We start from the raw sequence: 18,541 nt of genomic DNA on the forward strand, positions 1-18,541 counted from the left end.
ACATAATAACTTACACTATTTAACTTCAACTATTTGTACAATTTACAATTTTATATATATATATATATTCAATTTATAATGATTATTTTAATGTATAATCCATTAATATACACTAAATACTTTGCTTATAAGATTTAAGTTCAATTTTTCTAATAATAACTTTTCTTAACAAATGATTTAAGAATTTTGTTAAAACATACTTTGTGTTGTGATTTTTGAATGTGTAACCTTTTTGAGTAATAGATGGACAAATATAATCTTTACAATAAATTTTTTCCAAAAGGTTAATACACCCGTAGTTATTAAATTTTGATCCAAATTTTATTTTGAATTCTAATATCTATAAAATTCTAATTGGATCTCCAATTGCTCAAAATTGTTTTATTTTTGTCCTTCTGTCTATAGAACCATATAAATTGATGCTAAATGTCAATTAGCTCTAAGTGATGATGTTAACTTGCATATCACATGACAAAGAAGGGATCAAAATAAAATTTTTTCAAAGCTTAAGGACAAGGATGAAACTATGTCTTAATTTTAAATATTTCTTATATTTTTTATAAAATATTAATTTAAAATTTTTTTAATATAATTTATTAGCTAGGCTTTTGGTTTTTAATAGAAAAAAGATTTTGAAAATTAAAATTACGTTAAAATCTTCTAATTCTTTTTTTAAAAATTCAATATCATTTAAAAAACAAAAAATATTTTCAATTAAAAATATTCTTTTACTTATCAATCATAATGTAAATATTATTTTCTATCAAAAAAACTATTTTTTTAATATATTAAATATATTTCATTTTTTCTTTTTCATAAATTTTTATAAAATATGCTTTATATAAAACAAAAAATGTATTTTTATATATTTCAAGTATATTTTATAAAATATTGTAATATATAATTTTTTTTATTATGATATAATTTATCAATAAAATAAATTTTCAATTTCAATAGAAAATAAAATTTTAAAAATTAAAATTAAGTTAAAGTTTGCAAAAGAGTTTTTTAAATTCCAAATCATTTTAAAAAATTAACTAAAAAATTTTACATCATTTAAAAAAAATTAAATAAAAACTCTAAATCGTTTTAAAAAAAATTAAAAAAATTTCTTTTAAAAAATTAAATAAAAACTCTACATGCTAATCGCATACTTGGTAGGAAAGCAATTGAATTGGCGCGTAACGGCTAGTTTTCTAACACCGACATTAAGCTTCCATCATAAACTGTTTTGGTAATCAAAACCCAAAAGCAAAATTCTGCTTCTTATTCCTAAAGCTTCACCCAAACAAGCATTCCTAACCTCTGCTTTCGCTTTTGTTGAAGTTTCTAAGATCAGATTCAGACGCAATCTATCTATCTCTCGACTCAGGTTTGCTTCCTGAATCCTTTCTCTTTCTTTTACCATTATCCCCCCAAACAACGGTTTCTGTATTGTCCCTTTCTTTTGCACTTTCTCAAGTTAGGGTTACGATTTTCATCACCAGAAAATGTTTGGAATATTGTTCTATGTAATCGATTTGATTTTTCCCAAAATTATTGATTTAACATTGTTTACTACTTGTTCTAAGTTTGGGTATTGTTGAAATCAACCCATTTGATTTTGGACATATATATATATATATATATATATTTATAATAGTTTCCTTTTGCACATTTTTCTCTACAGAGAATGGAGATTAAGGGAGTTGACAGAGGAAGAAATTTGTGTGGAAATAAGGGAGATTTCACAAACCCCAACGGCAATGTTTTTCGTAGAAATACAATGGTTTCTCGTGCTTTAATTGGTGATCCACCGACGAAGATCTCCACCTTTTGCCCTAAGAATTCATCTGTTTGGACTCTAAAGCCCCAAGAGAAGACGGTCTGTAAGTACTGGATGTCAGGCCACTGTACCAGAGGTGACAAGTGCTGGTATTCTCATTCGTGGTCTCTTGGGGGTGGATTCGCCATGTTGGCCAAGCTGGAGGGCCACAAGAAGGTACTTTTTTTAATATCTTTCTTTGGATTTTGGGTATTAACATGGAATAGCAATTTTCATACCTTCACTGATTTCTACATGTTTTCACCAATTACAGGCGGTTCAAGGGGTTGCCCTTCCTTCAGGATCTGACAAGCTTTATTCTGGAAGCAGTGATGGAACTGCAAGAATATGGGACTGCAACACAGGAAAGTGTGTTCAGTTGATTAAACTTGGAAATGAAGTTGGGTGTTTGATTACTGAGGGTCCCTGGGTGTTTATTGGCATGAAAAATGTTGTCAAGGTTAGAATACAACATTATGCTTAATTGTCTTAAAACTATTCTGTCTGTGATATTTTTTACTTAATTATTTTAGTTTATTTGGCGTTAACTAAATGGACATCTTTTTGGGGATCTTGCAGGCATTGAATATTCACACAGCAAATGAGTTCAATCTAAAAGGGCCTGTTGGGCAAGTCTATGCCATGGTTGTTGCTAGTGATATGCTTTTTGCTGGTGCACAGGTGATTTAATCTGAGTTCAACCTTCTATGTTTTCTCATCCTTTTGCTTCCATTGTCTTGTTTTTAGGAGAAAAGTGAGTTACTCAATTCGTTGGTTTATCGCAGAATGGTGCTATTATTGTATGGAGAGGCAGTTCTAAGGCCAGTTCTTTTCAAGCTGCTGCATCCCTGGAAGGCCACACTGGTGCTGTCTTATGTTTAGCTGTAGGAGAGAAAAAGTTATTTTCTGGTTCTGCGGACCAAACAATCAGGGTAAGTTCTGCTAGTTGTCTGGTCTTTTCCTTATCAAATATTTTATGTAAATTGAAATAAATATGCAAGTCCTTAGTGCAGCAAGAAAAGTATTGTCTGTTTGGAATTTATTGGCTTACCGTATTCCCATTAGCTACAGAATTTGTGCAATTCATATGCTTATATTAAATTTCTTACTCCTTAATATATATTTTTCTCCTGACCAGGTGTGGGACACTGACACATTACATTGCATTAAGTCTTTGAATGGACATGCTGATGCTGTGATGTCTCTTCTTTACTGTAATGGGTGTTTGTTCTCATGCTCACTAGACTGCACTGTTAAAGTTTGGTTCGCAAAAGAAGGACAAAATTGGGAGGTGATCTACTCTCATAATGAGGAAAATGTATGTGCCTTTTCTTCACTTCTGTTTTTGTATTTATGCATTAGTAACCTATTCATGTTTCTTGCTCAGCTTTTGCATGTCTATTTACAAAATTACAACAGTGAACTGGTTTTTAATCGATGAAGGGCATGCTAAAAAACGTCAACCAGTCAATAGCATCATTATTCAAACTAGGAACTAGGAAAACAATTCATTTGCCTCTGGTTGATTGATTTTTTTCTTTTTCATTCGAGTTTTGTGCTTAAGTTTACAATTGCTGTTTAACTAGGAATATTGGTAAGAACCTAGGTGACATAAGCAACTTTGCAGCAGACAGTGATGTAGTTTGAACACTAGAACTAGTAAAAGATTGAGGAACAAGAGGTGCAAAGGTAGTACTGTAGATGATATGCCTCTTAGTTTTGAAGAAAGGGAATCATAGCTCCATAAATTAACATGATGGAAGGACTTTTGCAGTCGGCTATTTCTCATTAATTTGATAATATTGAAAAAAAAAAGTGCTAATCAAATTTGTTGTTTCATTAGTAATTGTTAGGAAAAGAAATTCTTTCTAAGGCCTGAAAGTTTTGATCAGTTTCATTTATGTATATGTTTCCTATAGTTTTTCTCTCTCTTCCTCTCTTTTCAAAGCGCATGCATTTTAAGTCTGTTTTATACATTTGTAATCTAGGCCTAGAACCCTGACTACCCAAATTTTTGCTGTGAGGTTATTCAGTTTTACGAGTAATGGGTGAACATGAATATTTGCTTGCAGGGTGTGCTCACACTTTGTGGTATGAATGATGCTGAAACTAAACCAGTTTTGTTCTGCTCTTGCAATGACAACACCGTTCGCCTATATGAGTTGCCATCGTGAGTATATAATTCTCCCATGCTTCTTCTAGATATGTGAAAGCACTGTTGTTGGCTTAACAAAATTTCATACATGGAATACTAATGAATGAATTTACCCTTTGTGCTCACAGATTCAGCGAGAGAGGCAGATTATTTTCTAAACAAGAAGTCAGAGTGATTGAAAGAGGTCCAGATGGCCTTTTCTTCACAGGGGATGCAACTGGCTCGTTGACTGTTTGGAGGTGGCTGCAAAAGCCTCAAGGAGGAGCCTCATGATTGTCACTCAAATTGTTACTGCCTCCTCTGCTGCTGCCAATATCAACTTTTTGGCTGTATATTACTAGAGATATAGATGAAGATGTATAAAATTATACCATACGTATAATTCTGTTTTTATTGGTTGTGAGTTGCGCAAACTACTAATTCAATTTTGTAAAAAAGAATGAAAAAGTTCATTCATGATTGTCGCTCTGTGTTGAGGGAATAAAATGCTGAATTTGAATACCAGATTGTTTCAATTTATAGGCTCAGATTATATAAGGATTGTGTGTATGTGCCCAATAGTAGTCTTCCTCTTTATTAACTTGATGCACAATTAAATGTCCCAAATATAGCTACTAACTTCTTTTAGCATTTGCATTGTTACACTTGGAGACAAACCAAAAAAATTAATTTACTGATATTTAGATGTAGTGAATATTATAAAATAGTGTAAGCAAAAATTGAAAATATCAAAAATTTTAAATTTAACTCAGTTAATTCATACAATCATTATTAATAATTAATATTTAATAGATTTAAAATTCAAATCTTAACACTTATAACTCTCTTTTTTTTTTTTTATTCTCAAAATGCAACTTCTTTTGTAAAAATTTAAAAAAAAAAAAAATCAAAAACGAAAATAGAAAAGAATACATAGTCACCCTCACTTTGACATGTATACATAAATGTAACATGCGAAGTGAGTTCTTTATTTTGTATAAAAAGCAACACAAAGGATTGAAATTTTTACAAGACTATTGCAGTTTAAATTGAGACTAAGCCTAGGAATGGAAATAACTCAACTGTTATCTAAAACACTTAATTTGAATGGGCATTGATGGTGGAGCACATATATTTCCAACTTCATTGACATAAAATAGTCTATACGGGATAAGCACAATTCATACTTATGTTTTCACTAGGATCTAATGGCCAATCATATCCCGACAATCAATAGTTTCATCGCATCATGAGTCCTCACCATGGAGTCGGTACATCACCGTGATCCTATCATAGGATAAAATTAACTATGGGTGGAAAGAAATCTCGAAATATGCAGGCTGGGCTAATGTGACCCTTGGCATTCACAGCCTTTTTTATTTTTTTGGATGGGCTAGGGTTGGAATGCATTAATGAGATGTAATGTAAAAACTTTCCACCATCTCAGTGGATCACATTAATGGAACTTTGAATTAAACATCCCCATTGAAGTCGACATTGTAAGTGGAACGAGTTTCATCCCTCTCATTCTCTTTCGGTTGTATTTGTGTAAGTTTTACTTTGAGAGCCGCCCCCAAAAAGTTAAAATCTACACTGGGTATGCAAAAGGAATGAGGCTTCGAAATTTTTCAAAAGTTAAGGAGTTGCCAGAAAAAATCCATTCTGTTTTAATTTTAATTTTTTTCAATTAAAAAACCATATATATATATATATATATGTATGTGTATTTGTATGCACACGTAAATACCAATTTGTGTGTACATCTACTATTCAAATATTTTTAATAATATAAAAACGAATGCATTGCATATTTGTGTATATAAACATTATTTAAATATTTTTTTAAAAAAATAAAAACTAAACATGCAAATAAAAGAGACTTGGTACAGTCGTCTAAGTTCAAATAAGATGTTCACTCGTGAACTAATAATGTCATAAAAACTGGATATGAAATATAAAATTACAGGACAGCAAACAAACTGCTTAGAGCATAATGGGATTTATCCCTAATACAACCTTGTTTTCTTAACTACTGCTATATAAAGTTGGAAATATTTCCTACTATAATTTACAGTAACAGTAGTGGTATTCTGGACAACCTTTAATATCAACTTAGCCAGACGAAGGCCATACCCATTTTTATGACCACAACAAAGGATAAAAGTTCAATAGAATTCTAGCAATCCATGGCTACAAAGCACAAACAGTACCATAAAACAGGTATAAACATTCATTTTCAATGCCCCAACTTAAGCCTTGAGGAGCATTTTCCTTTAGTATTCAAGAGACCCCAAGGATGCAACCCCATTACCAGAACTTCTCAACTCCTGTCTACTCATGTAGACATCACAGTTATTGCTGCTATTGGCAGCGGTGAGCCTTTGGCTTGGGACGGAGGCGGCAGGATTCAGGCCTTCTTTCCCCATTTGTTGCACTTCAAGTGGAGATAGTACCTTGATATACCACACATTGTTCACGAATTCCCTGATTATAACAAAACATGCAACAAGAAATTAATCCACCAAAAACAAATCTTGAACAATCCATCACTTTCACCACAACGGCAAAACTCTTAAGAAAGAGAGTTCCAGATTTTAAATTTTTCTTCCGATGCTTTGGGAAAATAGTCAAGCCAGAAGTCAGTTACATATACATACATAAATTTTGCATAAGGGAGACATCAAACATATTCATCACCGTAGTTATCCACCATTCTACATTACTCTAGAGCTAAGCTACATGAAGTTGGGAGCCTTAACATACCACATGCTACCAGGAATATAGTCAAATGGGACAAAAATTATCTAGAACAACTAAAGATGAGGTTGGATCATAAAGAAACTGAAAATTCAGGTTCCTCAACTTTAAGACTGCATGAAACAAAAAATTACACTAATGTAACTATTCCAGCGACAGAACCCACACTCAGTTGCATCATTATTCCAAAGTATTTTGGAATGGTTATACAAATCATTTCTCAACTTCAATCAAGACTGATAAATTGTATAACTTTCAATCGTACCTTTAACGTCTTCAATCCACCTTAACCCCTCTTCAACCCTTTCATTTGTTGGATACCGTTTTGCATCAACAAAATCCTATATTGCACATTAGGAACAAATCTTTTGTCCATTCAATTCCACTTCTTTCACCACCATTTTATCCTCTACCTTTCTTTTCTTTTTTTTCCCTGAATGATTGTTTGATCCTCAATTTATATCAGTTTTTTGCGTAGGCACATCATTATGCAGACAGCAAAAGAATCTTTAAATCTTTAAACCCTAATCCCTCCATTTGTTGGATCATTAAATCTTTTGGAACATAATAGTCTAGTAAACATTCCTACATCACCTAGGTACTCCCAAACCAAAATAAGAATTCCATGACTTCCATTTTCAGCACAGCCTCCTGATGCAGACAGCAAACATGTCAAGAAAAGATTAAACACCAAAATGTGCGAATATTATATTCTTTATTCAATTTATTGATTGGAGCTTACATACAAACTAGCAAGTTTTATTTTCAGTAGGTTGTGTTTTACAAGGGCTTAAATATAGGCTTTAATACCTAAGTTAAAAGTTCAGCTTAGTGTTAAAAACCTAACTTAAGCAGCTGATAGTAATGAAGAGCTACACATTTTTGTAATCTCTGTCAATACTATAAATACTGCTACTGCCTTTCACAGAATATTTAAGCTTGCTTTATGCTTGTCTAATCACTGCTTAGGTTTTTTTCATTTTATTTCTTTAATGATTCTTTTTTTAAAATATAGGTTTTTTTATTTTATTTCTTTAATGATTCTTTCCTTATTATAGTGAGAATGTATCAATTCTGGAACTTACAACTGCCCCTTAGTGCCAGAATTTTAAAAGCCCCAAAATTAATCATTTGTTAGAATCCTATTTCTTAGTTCATTTCTGAACACTTAATCTCCAACTATCAGAAATTTAAATGATCCTACAGATAATACAGCGCAGGAAACCTAATCAGCATCCAGTAGCTTGAGAGGTGCAATTTTTCAACACAAGTAGAGAGAATCAGCAATAAATGAGAGCTACCATCAAGGAAGAGCATGTTTGAGGAAAAACACTTTAAATTTTAATTCATGAAAGGTTCTAAAGCTTGTCATACCATCTTGACAAATAGATTCAAAAGATTGCAGGTTGACTCATAATAAAATTTATTAATGCAGTGAATGAATTAGTAAATCTGGCGCAATAATCACAAAACTGTTTAATAACTGAAAAAGATTTCAAGTAAATAGTAGTATCAGATGAACTTATGTTTAGAGTGCACTTGAGTAAGGACTCTTTTCAGACAATTAAAAGGTTTTATTGATGATAATTATTAAGTTTGATGAACTATATCATTGTTCGTGACAGTGATGGAAAAGAATATTCTCCTAATTGTCTGAAATTTGCTGCAATAATTATAAAGTAGAGAAAGGCCACAGTCACACTGTCACAGACAATTATTCATAAATGAAGTGTGGTTTGGAACTTACTGCCAAGGGTCATCACCAAGGAGAAGAATATCATTCTCCCTGTCAACAAATACAAGCTGCCAGCCTGATCTCTGAGGATCCTCTAGTTGGCCTTCAAGACCAAACATTCGAGCTAGCTCAAAGCGCAGCTCATCATAGCTGCTGAACGTGGAAATATCCAATGAGCGCCCAAAGGACCCTGACTTGTGAACCTGTCAACATGCATAGAATCAAAAACCATGAGAATCGCAAGCCATAAGAGAAACTAGAAATAATCCTATAATTAGTTTTCAAAATAAATAGAAAGTCACTAATACAATATCATCAATACACGAACTGTGATAACTATAAGTTTGAGAGGCTATAAAATAAAAGTTTGAGAGGCTATAAAATAACCAGTTGACTTTTCCTGCCAAAATAGGAAAAGAAGAACGGTTGCCTTCATTAGCAATCGCATTGTCCAAAGACCTTTGCATTACTGAAGAAAGAGCTATAGTTGACAAACTTATACCCACTGTTGTCTGTTGGGTGTTACATCAGAGATCTATTAGAAGGAAGTGATCCACAAGTCCACATAACCAAGCTTTGCCTAAACTAATGTGAGCCTCACAAAGTGATTTGTACACCTTAGCAACCAGCCAAGACAACCCCCGCATATTTCACCCATCTTAAAAAGATCAAAGATCCACTTGCAAAGATAAAAGAAAAATACTATTACCTTCACATACATTCTGGTTGGAGGGTTTACGTGGTTCACATTTTCAGAAGACTGCAAGTAACCAGATTCATCTACACAACTTGAGGTAGTCATATCTGAATTAAGAGGAAAATCTGTGCCAGAAGCACTTGTGAAATTCGAAGCAGCATATGGCAGAGACAATGAATCATTTTCATTTCGGATATTTTTCAGGTTTGTCATCCCATGCTGCAGCATAAGAGATGACGAATCAATGCTAACCCCAAACAGAAGATTGTTTTGTGGCTCAGTTGAACCGTGGTAAGCAGCATACTCTCTTCCCGGAAATGGAGGTAATAAGTTAGAAAGTTCGGATACATTTGACTGTGCAGATCCCAACTGTTCAACCTGGGGCAGTACACGGTTAGCAGGTCCAGATGAAAGCTGCGGTTCAATGGCTACTGGTTTGGACAATAAAGCAGAAGAAGAGATAATTGGGTTTGATCCACTCAAGTTGAGTAAATGGGAAGCTCCAGCATGGGATAATGAACCTAAGATACTTTGCATAGAGGAAACATCAGATGTGGCTATAGAATTCCCAAGATGGTCAGAAAATGTCTGCTGCTGGCATCGTGAAGCAACAGCTGGCAGAGATGAGGACTGGACCTGATTGGCTGATGCAGAAGGAAATGCAGGGATTACATTAGAAATCTGTTGAGGAACAGAAAACTGTGGCAGTTGCTGTGTTTGTTGAGACTGTTGCTGCTGCGGTTGCTGTTGATGCTGTTGCTGTTGCTGTTGCTGTTGCTGTTGCTGTTGCTGTTGCTGTTGCTGCTGTTGTTGCTGTTGTTGCTGATCATTGTATGAATTGGCACGCTGCAACTGCTGCAGAAGCTGAACCTGTGAAGCAGTCTGATTCTCCTGAAAACCCTGAAGAAAGGCATTTTGTGTTTGGGACTGCTGCAACATCTGCCTTTGAATTAGACAAGGCGACCCATTGGATGTGCTCTGGGGTTGCTGGAATTGCAAGAGAGATTGAGAGCCTATTTTGGATGAATCAACTGTCCTCATTTCCTGAAGCGCGGCAGCAGCCATTGCTTGGTAAAGATCAGGTTGTACACCTGGTATTGAAGAAGTATCAAGCCTTGGCTGTATCCAGGGTGCAACTCCAAAACCTTGGAAGTTTAAAGACTGAATTCCTTGATCTCCAACCCCACCTTGAAGCCACATCAATTGGGAATTGATACTCATATCACCATCTTTGAAAGCTGGTAATACAAATTAAACTCATTCAGTTCAGAAAAGGAAAACTCCTAATTTCAGGTCTAGTCAAGAAGATATTGTGTGTAATTCCAAGCATCCTTAGCAAAGATTCTAGCATACCATGGAAGGAGGGTACCGCAGACGGCCATGGTCGCTTCAATCTCAGGGGGAAGGATGATGGATACATAGGGAAGGTTGTTAATGGTTCAATCTCCCACAAGGATACTCTTGGCTGTCTCTCTCCTGCAGTGGATTCGTCCCAGCCAACCTGGAATGTAAAGTAATTAATGTCAGAAAGTAATGAACACATTGCCTTTTTAGGGAAAAAAAAAGAAAAAACAGATATAACATTGGAAACTCAAATAATGCACATAGAAACTTCAAACAAACCTTAACGGAGCGCCAATGAGAATTTGGCCAGCGAACAGGATCCAAGTCACTAATGCCAGTTATTGTACCCATATATCTGATACAGAAATACTCAAGTTAAGAATCGGCCACTTACATTTAATAGAAGTATTTACTTGAGGAAAATAAAAACCATTGCTGCAAAAGGAAACACTGTAAAATTTAATCAACTCCCAGATGCAAGAAAACATTTAGAGAATTAAGACCCACCGGCGGACACTTGACTCTTCTGTCTCAAACAGCATTCTAAACCGCATGCCTACAGAAACCCGGGTGTGATAGACTGCTTTAACATACTTGGCAAGAGGAATGACAAACTCGGAAGGACTAGCCCTGCAATCAAGCTATTGTAAATAAGCAAGATCTTATATTGTAACAGCATCAGTCTTTGTCAAGTAGTATTAGGTAGTTGACCTTGGGTTATAAAATATAGTAAAGCGACTATTGGTTGCAGCCGCATGAGCTGCTGCAGCAAGAAGACCAATGTGCATGCTATCACTTGATAAAACAGAAGAAGGCATAACAGTCTGAGGACGATTTGCTCTCCGGATACCCAACAACAATTGATTCTTCTCATTCCTGATAGAAGAAAACACAAAAAAGAAACCAGAAAGATAATAGGCTGCTTAGCAAGCTCATTGATCAGTGGCATGGCAAGAAAAAAGCAGTCAAGCTGTACTAACTATCAACATATAAATGGTGCACACTAAAGCTGGCAAAGTTGAGTCAAACACGAAAACCCGCCCAAACTGAGCCCGACCCAACCCAATTTTGACCAAGAAAAGTCACCTGAAACAACCAAAACTAAATTGATTTGACTTCAAAACTAAACAATTTGGTTCCAAAATGACCCGAACCCGAGCGTCGAACATGATTGAGTCGAAACTGATGCAACCCGAACCTAACATGACCCAAATTTCCAGACCAAAGTGACCCAACCTGCCCAATTGCCGCCTCTAGTGCACACAAGCAGGATGCAAACTGGTAGGCTCATCACTTTCAAAATGAAAAATAGAAATGAATAAATTATTGGAGAAGATATATTCATATACCAAAAAATTGCATTCATAAAATTCTTGCTTCCAAACCATCTAAGAAGGATGATTTCACTAGATTGTTTCAAGTCCTATCAGGGATTAGACAGCTATTAGCAGGATGCTTCTCCAGCCATTCACAGAGCAAAGTTACTTTGAAAACGAAGTAATCATAAATTATATTTGGAAGACAGGAAAACCAATTTACCAAATAAAAAGGACTGAATCACCAGCAACAAGTCTCTTTGCACTAACAAAAACACTCCACCCAGTTGTAAGAAGATGCCTCTTCGGCTGGCCTGCATACGAGCGTAGAGACAAACTGATTAGACATTTGTTACACCCATTGAAATTCAAAACCTTTTCATCATACAAGAAAGCATCTATCTCTCAAAATATAAAAAGTAATTCACCAAAAGTGACCCATAGACCTGACAATTTCAGATATAACACGGTGGTACGGTACGAAAACAACATGAAAAAAATTGCATGTGTTAAAAAAAAAAAACGTGTTTCATGTTCATTCATGTTGACACGAATTTTGACACAACACAATTCGTGTCTTATACATGTTGACACATCTTAACACGTAACAACACGAATAATACGTTTAATTTAATATTGTCATACGTATACACGTTTAACATGTGTAACACGTTTTTTATATTTATTTTATTTTAATATAAACATATATAGATTATTATAATTTTTAATCTTTTAATTATGAAACTTAATTAGCTATTTAATATCATATAAGAATTATTTTAAACATTTAATTATGATATTCATTTAATAATTATCATAAAATTATTTTTTTTATATTAATAATATAAATACAATATAAATATTAATATTAATCATATATATTATTTTATTCGTTAATCTTTAATAGTTTATCATTTTAAATTTGATATTAATATAGCTATGTAATATATATTAAAATTTAAATATATATTAAATGGGTATTAATTTTTTTTTATTTTTTTAATATGTAAGTACTTTTTTATATTATTAATATATCAAGTTTATTAAGTTGTAAATAATAGATAGTTTATAATTATTTATTATTTTAGTTGTGTTCTTGTATATATTCGTGTTAATCATGTATATTCGTGTTAATTGTATCTATTCGTGTATATCCATGTTATTCGTGTTTATTCATATCATGTTCAAACGAATTAATTATATACATGTTAATCACGTCGTGCCATATGTAACACGTATAATATACATGTAGTGTTCATGTTTAGGATTTAAACACGTTTTATAATTCATGTGGTGTTCATATTTTAACAATTCATGTCATTACACATGTCAAACATGACACGCAAACACAGATTGCCAGGTCTAGTGACCCACAATAAATGCTACACTCGAAGCATTAAATCTGAACAAATTCCTATAGGAATTAGGAAAAATTGCTGATTCTTCTTTAACAGGCAACACATGATCAAATATGAGGCAAACCTTCATATGAATCCAACACACGACATAGCCTAAAAAAGTAACAGAAGGAGAGTAATATTCCATCTGATAATGATTTTGTCCAAAATTAAGGGGTGGAAGGGACTAATTACTCCATTAACTCATGACTCCCATTCCGTATAAAATTTGATCCCCTCAAGTATCATGCATACCAAAAATATTCCCAAGGAGTCTTCAAATGTTATTCTTACAGAATTACTACTAGATGACCATCATTAGCCAATATTTAAGCATTTCATTAAGGGGTGTTTGATTCAGATGAACCCACAAATTTTCCCTCGGAATCTTACTAGTGAGTATTTGATTCCAACGTTTGGTTCGAGATAATCCGATTACGGGGGAAAGTGACAAATTCCCAACAGTAGCCAAAGTCCTGAAATCAAAAACCCGCCTCTCACTATGATATTCTAGGATTCCGAGGGAGAAAGTAGCATTATTTCCAAATTTGACCTCAATAAAAATTGCGAAATAGCTGTTACTCTTTTAAAAAGCATGTTTGAAAGTGACTACAACTCAATTATAGGTTTTTGCTGCTAAATTTTTTTTTTTTGTGATTGCAATTAATTACCCTTTTGAAAAGCATGTTTAAAAGTGACTGTAACTCAGTTATAAGTTTTTGTTGCTAATTTTTTTTTTTTTTGGTGATTGCAACTAATGACATTTGGCATGAAAAAAAATCTTAAATAATCCCTTAAAAAAACATTAAAGTGCTAGAAGAAAAGGTCAAACCTATGACCTTATGATTAATAATCATATACTCTAACCAACTGAGCTACTCTAGTTTTTTTATATTTTATCTCTTAAATCTTATAAGTAATGAAAGGGATTATTTAAAGCGTTTTTGTTCAAAAACGCCCTAAATAATACCCTTCAAAAGCGTTTTTGGTCCATAAACGTATTAAATAATCTCCTTCAAAAAACATTAAAGCGCTAGAGAGAAAAGTTGAACCTAGAACCTTATGGTTAATAGTCATATAATCTAACCGACTTAAATAATCCCCAATATTTTTTTATTGATGATATTTTATAAATAAAAACAGTAATCAAATAAAACATGTCTTCTTTTACTACTAACAGCATCATTTGTCGTTTGGGTATTTATTATTAATAAAAATTAATAAAAAGTTGCCATCATATATGTCAAAAAGATTATGATAATTATTTAAAAATTAATATGTGGATTCTTCTCAACCAAACGAGTGAATTTGAACACGAGATACCCTGAAAATGGAATAAAACTCCGGGTATCACACTTTCCCGGGTATCACACTTTCCCGGGGATCACACTTTCTCCTAGAATTCAAGATTCCGCGAACCAAACGCCCCCTAACTGTTTTCAACAAAAAGCCTCAATCATATTAGTCTTAACAATGGCCTCACATTTCTGGTGAAAAAAAAAAAGGACTTATGCTCATCAGGGGCAAAACATTAACGACAAATCGACCTTTGTAAATTGCCAGAAACATTTATTATTCCTATCAGACAAACTCATCCTCCACATCTAAAGCATATATTTCCCAAAACTGAGGAGCTCTTGAGAAGGTCATCATATTTCACAATTTGCTAACACCAACATCAACCAAAATTTCTGTACTGGAAAAGATGACCTAGAAACTCTTAAGCAATTGCATGGCGAGAAACAACAAACACTTACCAACCAAATGGACATGCTGAAGCAGCAAAATTCAAAAAATAAAACACATCCAACAAAGCAAGCAAATGCATTAATAGTAATATCTTATTAAAAGATTTCCGATTCCAGTATTTTTTTTATCTTGACCATCACAAATAACTAACTTCACTTTGTAAGATTTGCATATTAACCAACTCCAAAAGAAAATATTTAAATCTCAGCTCCAGAGATTCTTAGCCACAATTTAACCACAGCAATAACTGATGCAGAATATCCAAGGACATTCTGGGGTCATCAACTGAATTATTCTTTGAGAATTGTTTTTTGAAACTTTTAGAAACAACCATACAAAACACCCAAGGGTTTAAGAAATGTTACAGCACCTTCAAAACTAAACCAATAATTTATTCAAAAAGTTAAGAAACTGGATTTAAGATAAATACAAAATCAAATGAAGGTGATGACAAATAAAACAATGAAATCATGATAATTTGAAAATTCTTTTAAAAAATTGCTGGAACAAAATATTGAATGAAGTTGTTTTAATCACTCACCTCGAAATATATGCCTAAATTTCCACTCATTATCATGAAGATCCCTCGCAATTAACTCTTGAGCTGGAGGTTGCTGGGAAAAATCCTGAAGGTAGAATAGAAATTAAAAAATATATATTTTAACAAAAGAGATAACAAGTCAAACTAATTCAACTAAAACCAGAAACTAGTGAATTGAATTGCTTGTAACGACTAAAACTTACAAGAGGAGGAAAGACTTTTTCTGCAGCTCGACGAGGAACAGAAAATCCTCCATGGGTGCTTGTGTCACTTGCTGTCAGTGTTTTACAAAAATAATTGGTTGGCTGTTTGCTGGGAGTACCCAGTTCTGCGGGCAGTAGGTACACATCCTTTTGCTCTTGCTACAAGAATGTTCTCAAGTCAAGAAGTGAAAAATGACAAAAGACTAGCAAGCACTAAATATTCAAACAAGGTCAAGTTCCCATACCGGACTCAGTGGCTGCAAGGTCATTTGAGCATAAACTTCATCTGTTTCTACATCTGCCTGTACTTGAAAGAATAAACGCCTTGATAAGCATCAAACTAAAGTTCCATAAACAGAAAGTAGTTTATGCAGCATTTAACTTACATGCATAGTCACATTGTGAAGCTGACAGATAAGCTGTGGGGGTAAGCTTGGATAGTTTGGTATATGAGCATCTACTTCCTTGTTGGTTGAAGCAGCAACCTGCAGAGGGAATCATAGACACCAATAGCACGTTGAAATATTAGAACTGAAATATACAGTTACTCATAGAGTGCTCTTATTTTTTAGGAGCTTCAGCTGTTCACTCAGCAATTCAAACACTAACAACTAGACTAGAGGGATGAAATTCAGCAATACTGAACTGGTTCAAGGAAGTTCTACAATGCATATCACGGAAAATTTTCTACATCCTTACATAGCATCTTAAAATTCTATATTATCCTTAAAAACTTCTGCATGTTGAACTATTTTGTTGAGCACATATGGTGAAACAGAACCAAATTTGAAAGAAAAAATGAGAAGTGATGCAAGTATAGTTACCTGTTCACTGTGACCTTGGGGAAAGTAAACAACGCGGCTTCCAACAGGTGGCAGAGACACCAGAGGACCCGCACATGCATGCCAGAGTTCCGAATTCAAACATTTCTTCTCCCCTACACATAAATCTTTCACTACTTCATAATTTCGAAAAATTAAAAACTTAGTGCAACTGTATACTTCAAGAAAATACTAAAAGAATTAAAAAAAAAAAAAGCTAAAAAAGTTACCTTCCTGAGTTTGCTGATTAAACCCTGACGAAGAGAGTCTCATTCTTCAAATCTCAAAACAAACAAGGGTGCCTTTTTTCTCAAAATAAAACCACAAAAAGGAGTGGTTGAATGGAAAATTTATTGAAGTAGCCTCACGGGTCGTACAATAGCCATATCTAAAAGGAAAAGAACCCACCCACCCCCCACCCCCCCTTCTCCACCGGAAGCTTCTCAGCTTAAGTTAAAATCAACATCCAGAAAAAAGGGAACTACCCTTTACTCAGCAGCGCCTGATGAAGCTCAGATCTTGCTTCTTTTTCATTAAAAAAAAAAACCCAAACTCTCCCCAGCCAAACTAAACCCTAGCTCTGTTCTTAACCAGATCTCCAAATTTCAAAGCTTTCCCAAACTATACTCTCACCCCACCCAAAGTGTCCCTTTCGTCTGATTATTGGAGCTGCTCAGTTGAGTTGGAAAACTAGAAAATGACACTTTTTTGTTTTTGAGAGAGAGAGAGAGATGACGGACTTGACAGCATGTTGAAAGAGGGAGAGAGAGAAAAAATTGAAATCCGCAATGAATTTAATAGAAGAGAATTGTGATTATTTATTGTTTTCCTTTTTATGGAGGGAACTCAAGTTTTTTTTCTCTCCCAGAATTATTGTTACTGTAAAAATGATAAAAGATAAATGATGTTGGCCCTTTGATGTTTATCCTGTCATGATCAATCTAGTGGGGCCATACATGCAGTGCAAAAAAAAAATCTCCTTTTACCACTCAAGTTTTTAAACTCAATCAAGCTGGCAAGTTACCATGTACATGTCTTTAAAGTATATAAATTAAACTCATATAATAAAAATTATTTCTTTTTGTTTTATACCCATGTGAAAATTGTAAATTTCACAAGGCTTATTTATTAATTAATTAAATTTTTTAATATTCATAAATATTTTTTACTATGATGCTTATCAAATTTTTACTTTTTTTTTTTACTTAAATCAAAATTTCATCACTCTCGATTACCAAATTAAAAAAAAATACTCTTCTAATTTAATTTTTGAAATTGTATACCATTGGTTTAATTTTATTTATAAAATTAAAAAAATTACATTAATAAAATATTAACTTATTAAATAAATATTTTACTAATAAATATCTTTAGGTTATTATATAATATTAGTTTCATTTATTAATTTAAAAATTATGAATATATCTATTAATTATAACATTTAATATACAATTTTATAATAAATAATACATTAACTAACTTTAAAACTGTCCTAAATGTAGCTGCAAGCAAAATCTATAAAATAAAATAAAAAACGACCTTGAGTTGGTAGTGGTACTGGTACCTTAGGGTAGGGCAGGCGGAGCACTCTTACTCTCGTTGTTGGGCGCCCATTGGGACGGCAGCCCAACCCCAAATGGGGCCCTTCCCTGTTGACTGAAAAAACATGGGTAAGACCCGACCCAACCCCACCATTACATTGAAAATTAATTATATAATATCATAAATACTTATTAAACTATAGTAAAATATTAATTTAATATTTAAATTTTAAAATTTTTAATATAATATTTAAATTATAAATCTATTAATTAATAGGATATTCACTTCTAGCGTAATTAGCTTCAAATAATAATATGTGATGAATAAATGATTATCTAAATATAATATTAATTAATAAATTTATAATTTAAATAGTATATTAAAAAAAAATTAATTTAAATATCATATTAAATATTTTATTATAATTTAAGAATCATTTGTCACATTATCGCAAGATTAATTCATCGCATTTTAACTTTATTATCAGGAGTTTTATCATTA

The 18,541-nt window shown here is 33.2% G+C and overlaps 2 protein-coding genes across 4 annotated transcripts; one reads left to right on the forward strand and one right to left on the reverse strand.

The window, feature by feature from the left end:
- Positions 1-1,219: 1,219 nt before the first annotated feature.
- LOC111292018 (zinc finger CCCH domain-containing protein 63-like) lies at positions 1,220-4,460 on the forward strand. Of its 2 annotated transcripts, none has more exons than XM_022884200.2 (8): positions 1,220-1,372; positions 1,670-1,981; positions 2,079-2,264; positions 2,384-2,485; positions 2,590-2,736; positions 2,943-3,122; positions 3,877-3,974; positions 4,088-4,460. In XM_022884200.2, the coding sequence occupies exons 2-8, from the start codon at positions 1,673-1,675 to the stop codon at positions 4,230-4,232; spliced, it is 1,167 nt and encodes a 388-aa protein (XP_022739935.1). In that variant the 5' UTR covers positions 1,220-1,372; positions 1,670-1,672; the 3' UTR covers positions 4,233-4,460. The 2 variants fall into 2 exon arrangements, with proteins under 2 accessions (XP_022739935.1, XP_089623048.1); XM_089766922.1 differs by lacking the exon at positions 1,220-1,372 and adding an exon at positions 1,492-1,511.
- Positions 4,461-5,832: 1,372 nt separating this feature from the next.
- On the reverse strand, positions 5,833-17,288 carry LOC111293207 (auxin response factor 6-like). Of its 2 annotated transcripts, none has more exons than XM_022885990.2 (14): positions 16,729-17,288; positions 16,502-16,614; positions 16,064-16,162; positions 15,923-15,979; positions 15,678-15,836; positions 15,475-15,559; positions 12,011-12,101; positions 11,183-11,347; positions 10,979-11,101; positions 10,751-10,826; positions 10,481-10,628; positions 9,140-10,365; positions 8,443-8,633; positions 5,833-6,422 (listed from the first exon to the last, which is right to left on the reverse strand). In XM_022885990.2, exons 1-14 carry the CDS (start codon positions 16,769-16,771, stop codon positions 6,212-6,214), a joined length of 2,787 nt encoding a protein of 928 aa, XP_022741725.1. In that variant the 5' UTR covers positions 16,772-17,288; the 3' UTR covers positions 5,833-6,211. The 2 variants fall into 2 exon arrangements, with proteins under 2 accessions (XP_022741725.1, XP_022741723.1); XM_022885988.2 differs by having other exon boundaries at positions 16,502-16,635; positions 16,729-17,285.
- Between the last annotated feature and the right edge of the window lie 1,253 nt (positions 17,289-18,541).

This window comes from Durio zibethinus, chromosome 10 (genome assembly GCF_047325235.1).
Source record: "Durio zibethinus cultivar Kanyao isolate XHJ-2024 chromosome 10, ASM4732523v1, whole genome shotgun sequence".
In the NCBI taxonomy this organism is placed as follows: domain Eukaryota; kingdom Viridiplantae; phylum Streptophyta; class Magnoliopsida; order Malvales; family Malvaceae; genus Durio; species Durio zibethinus.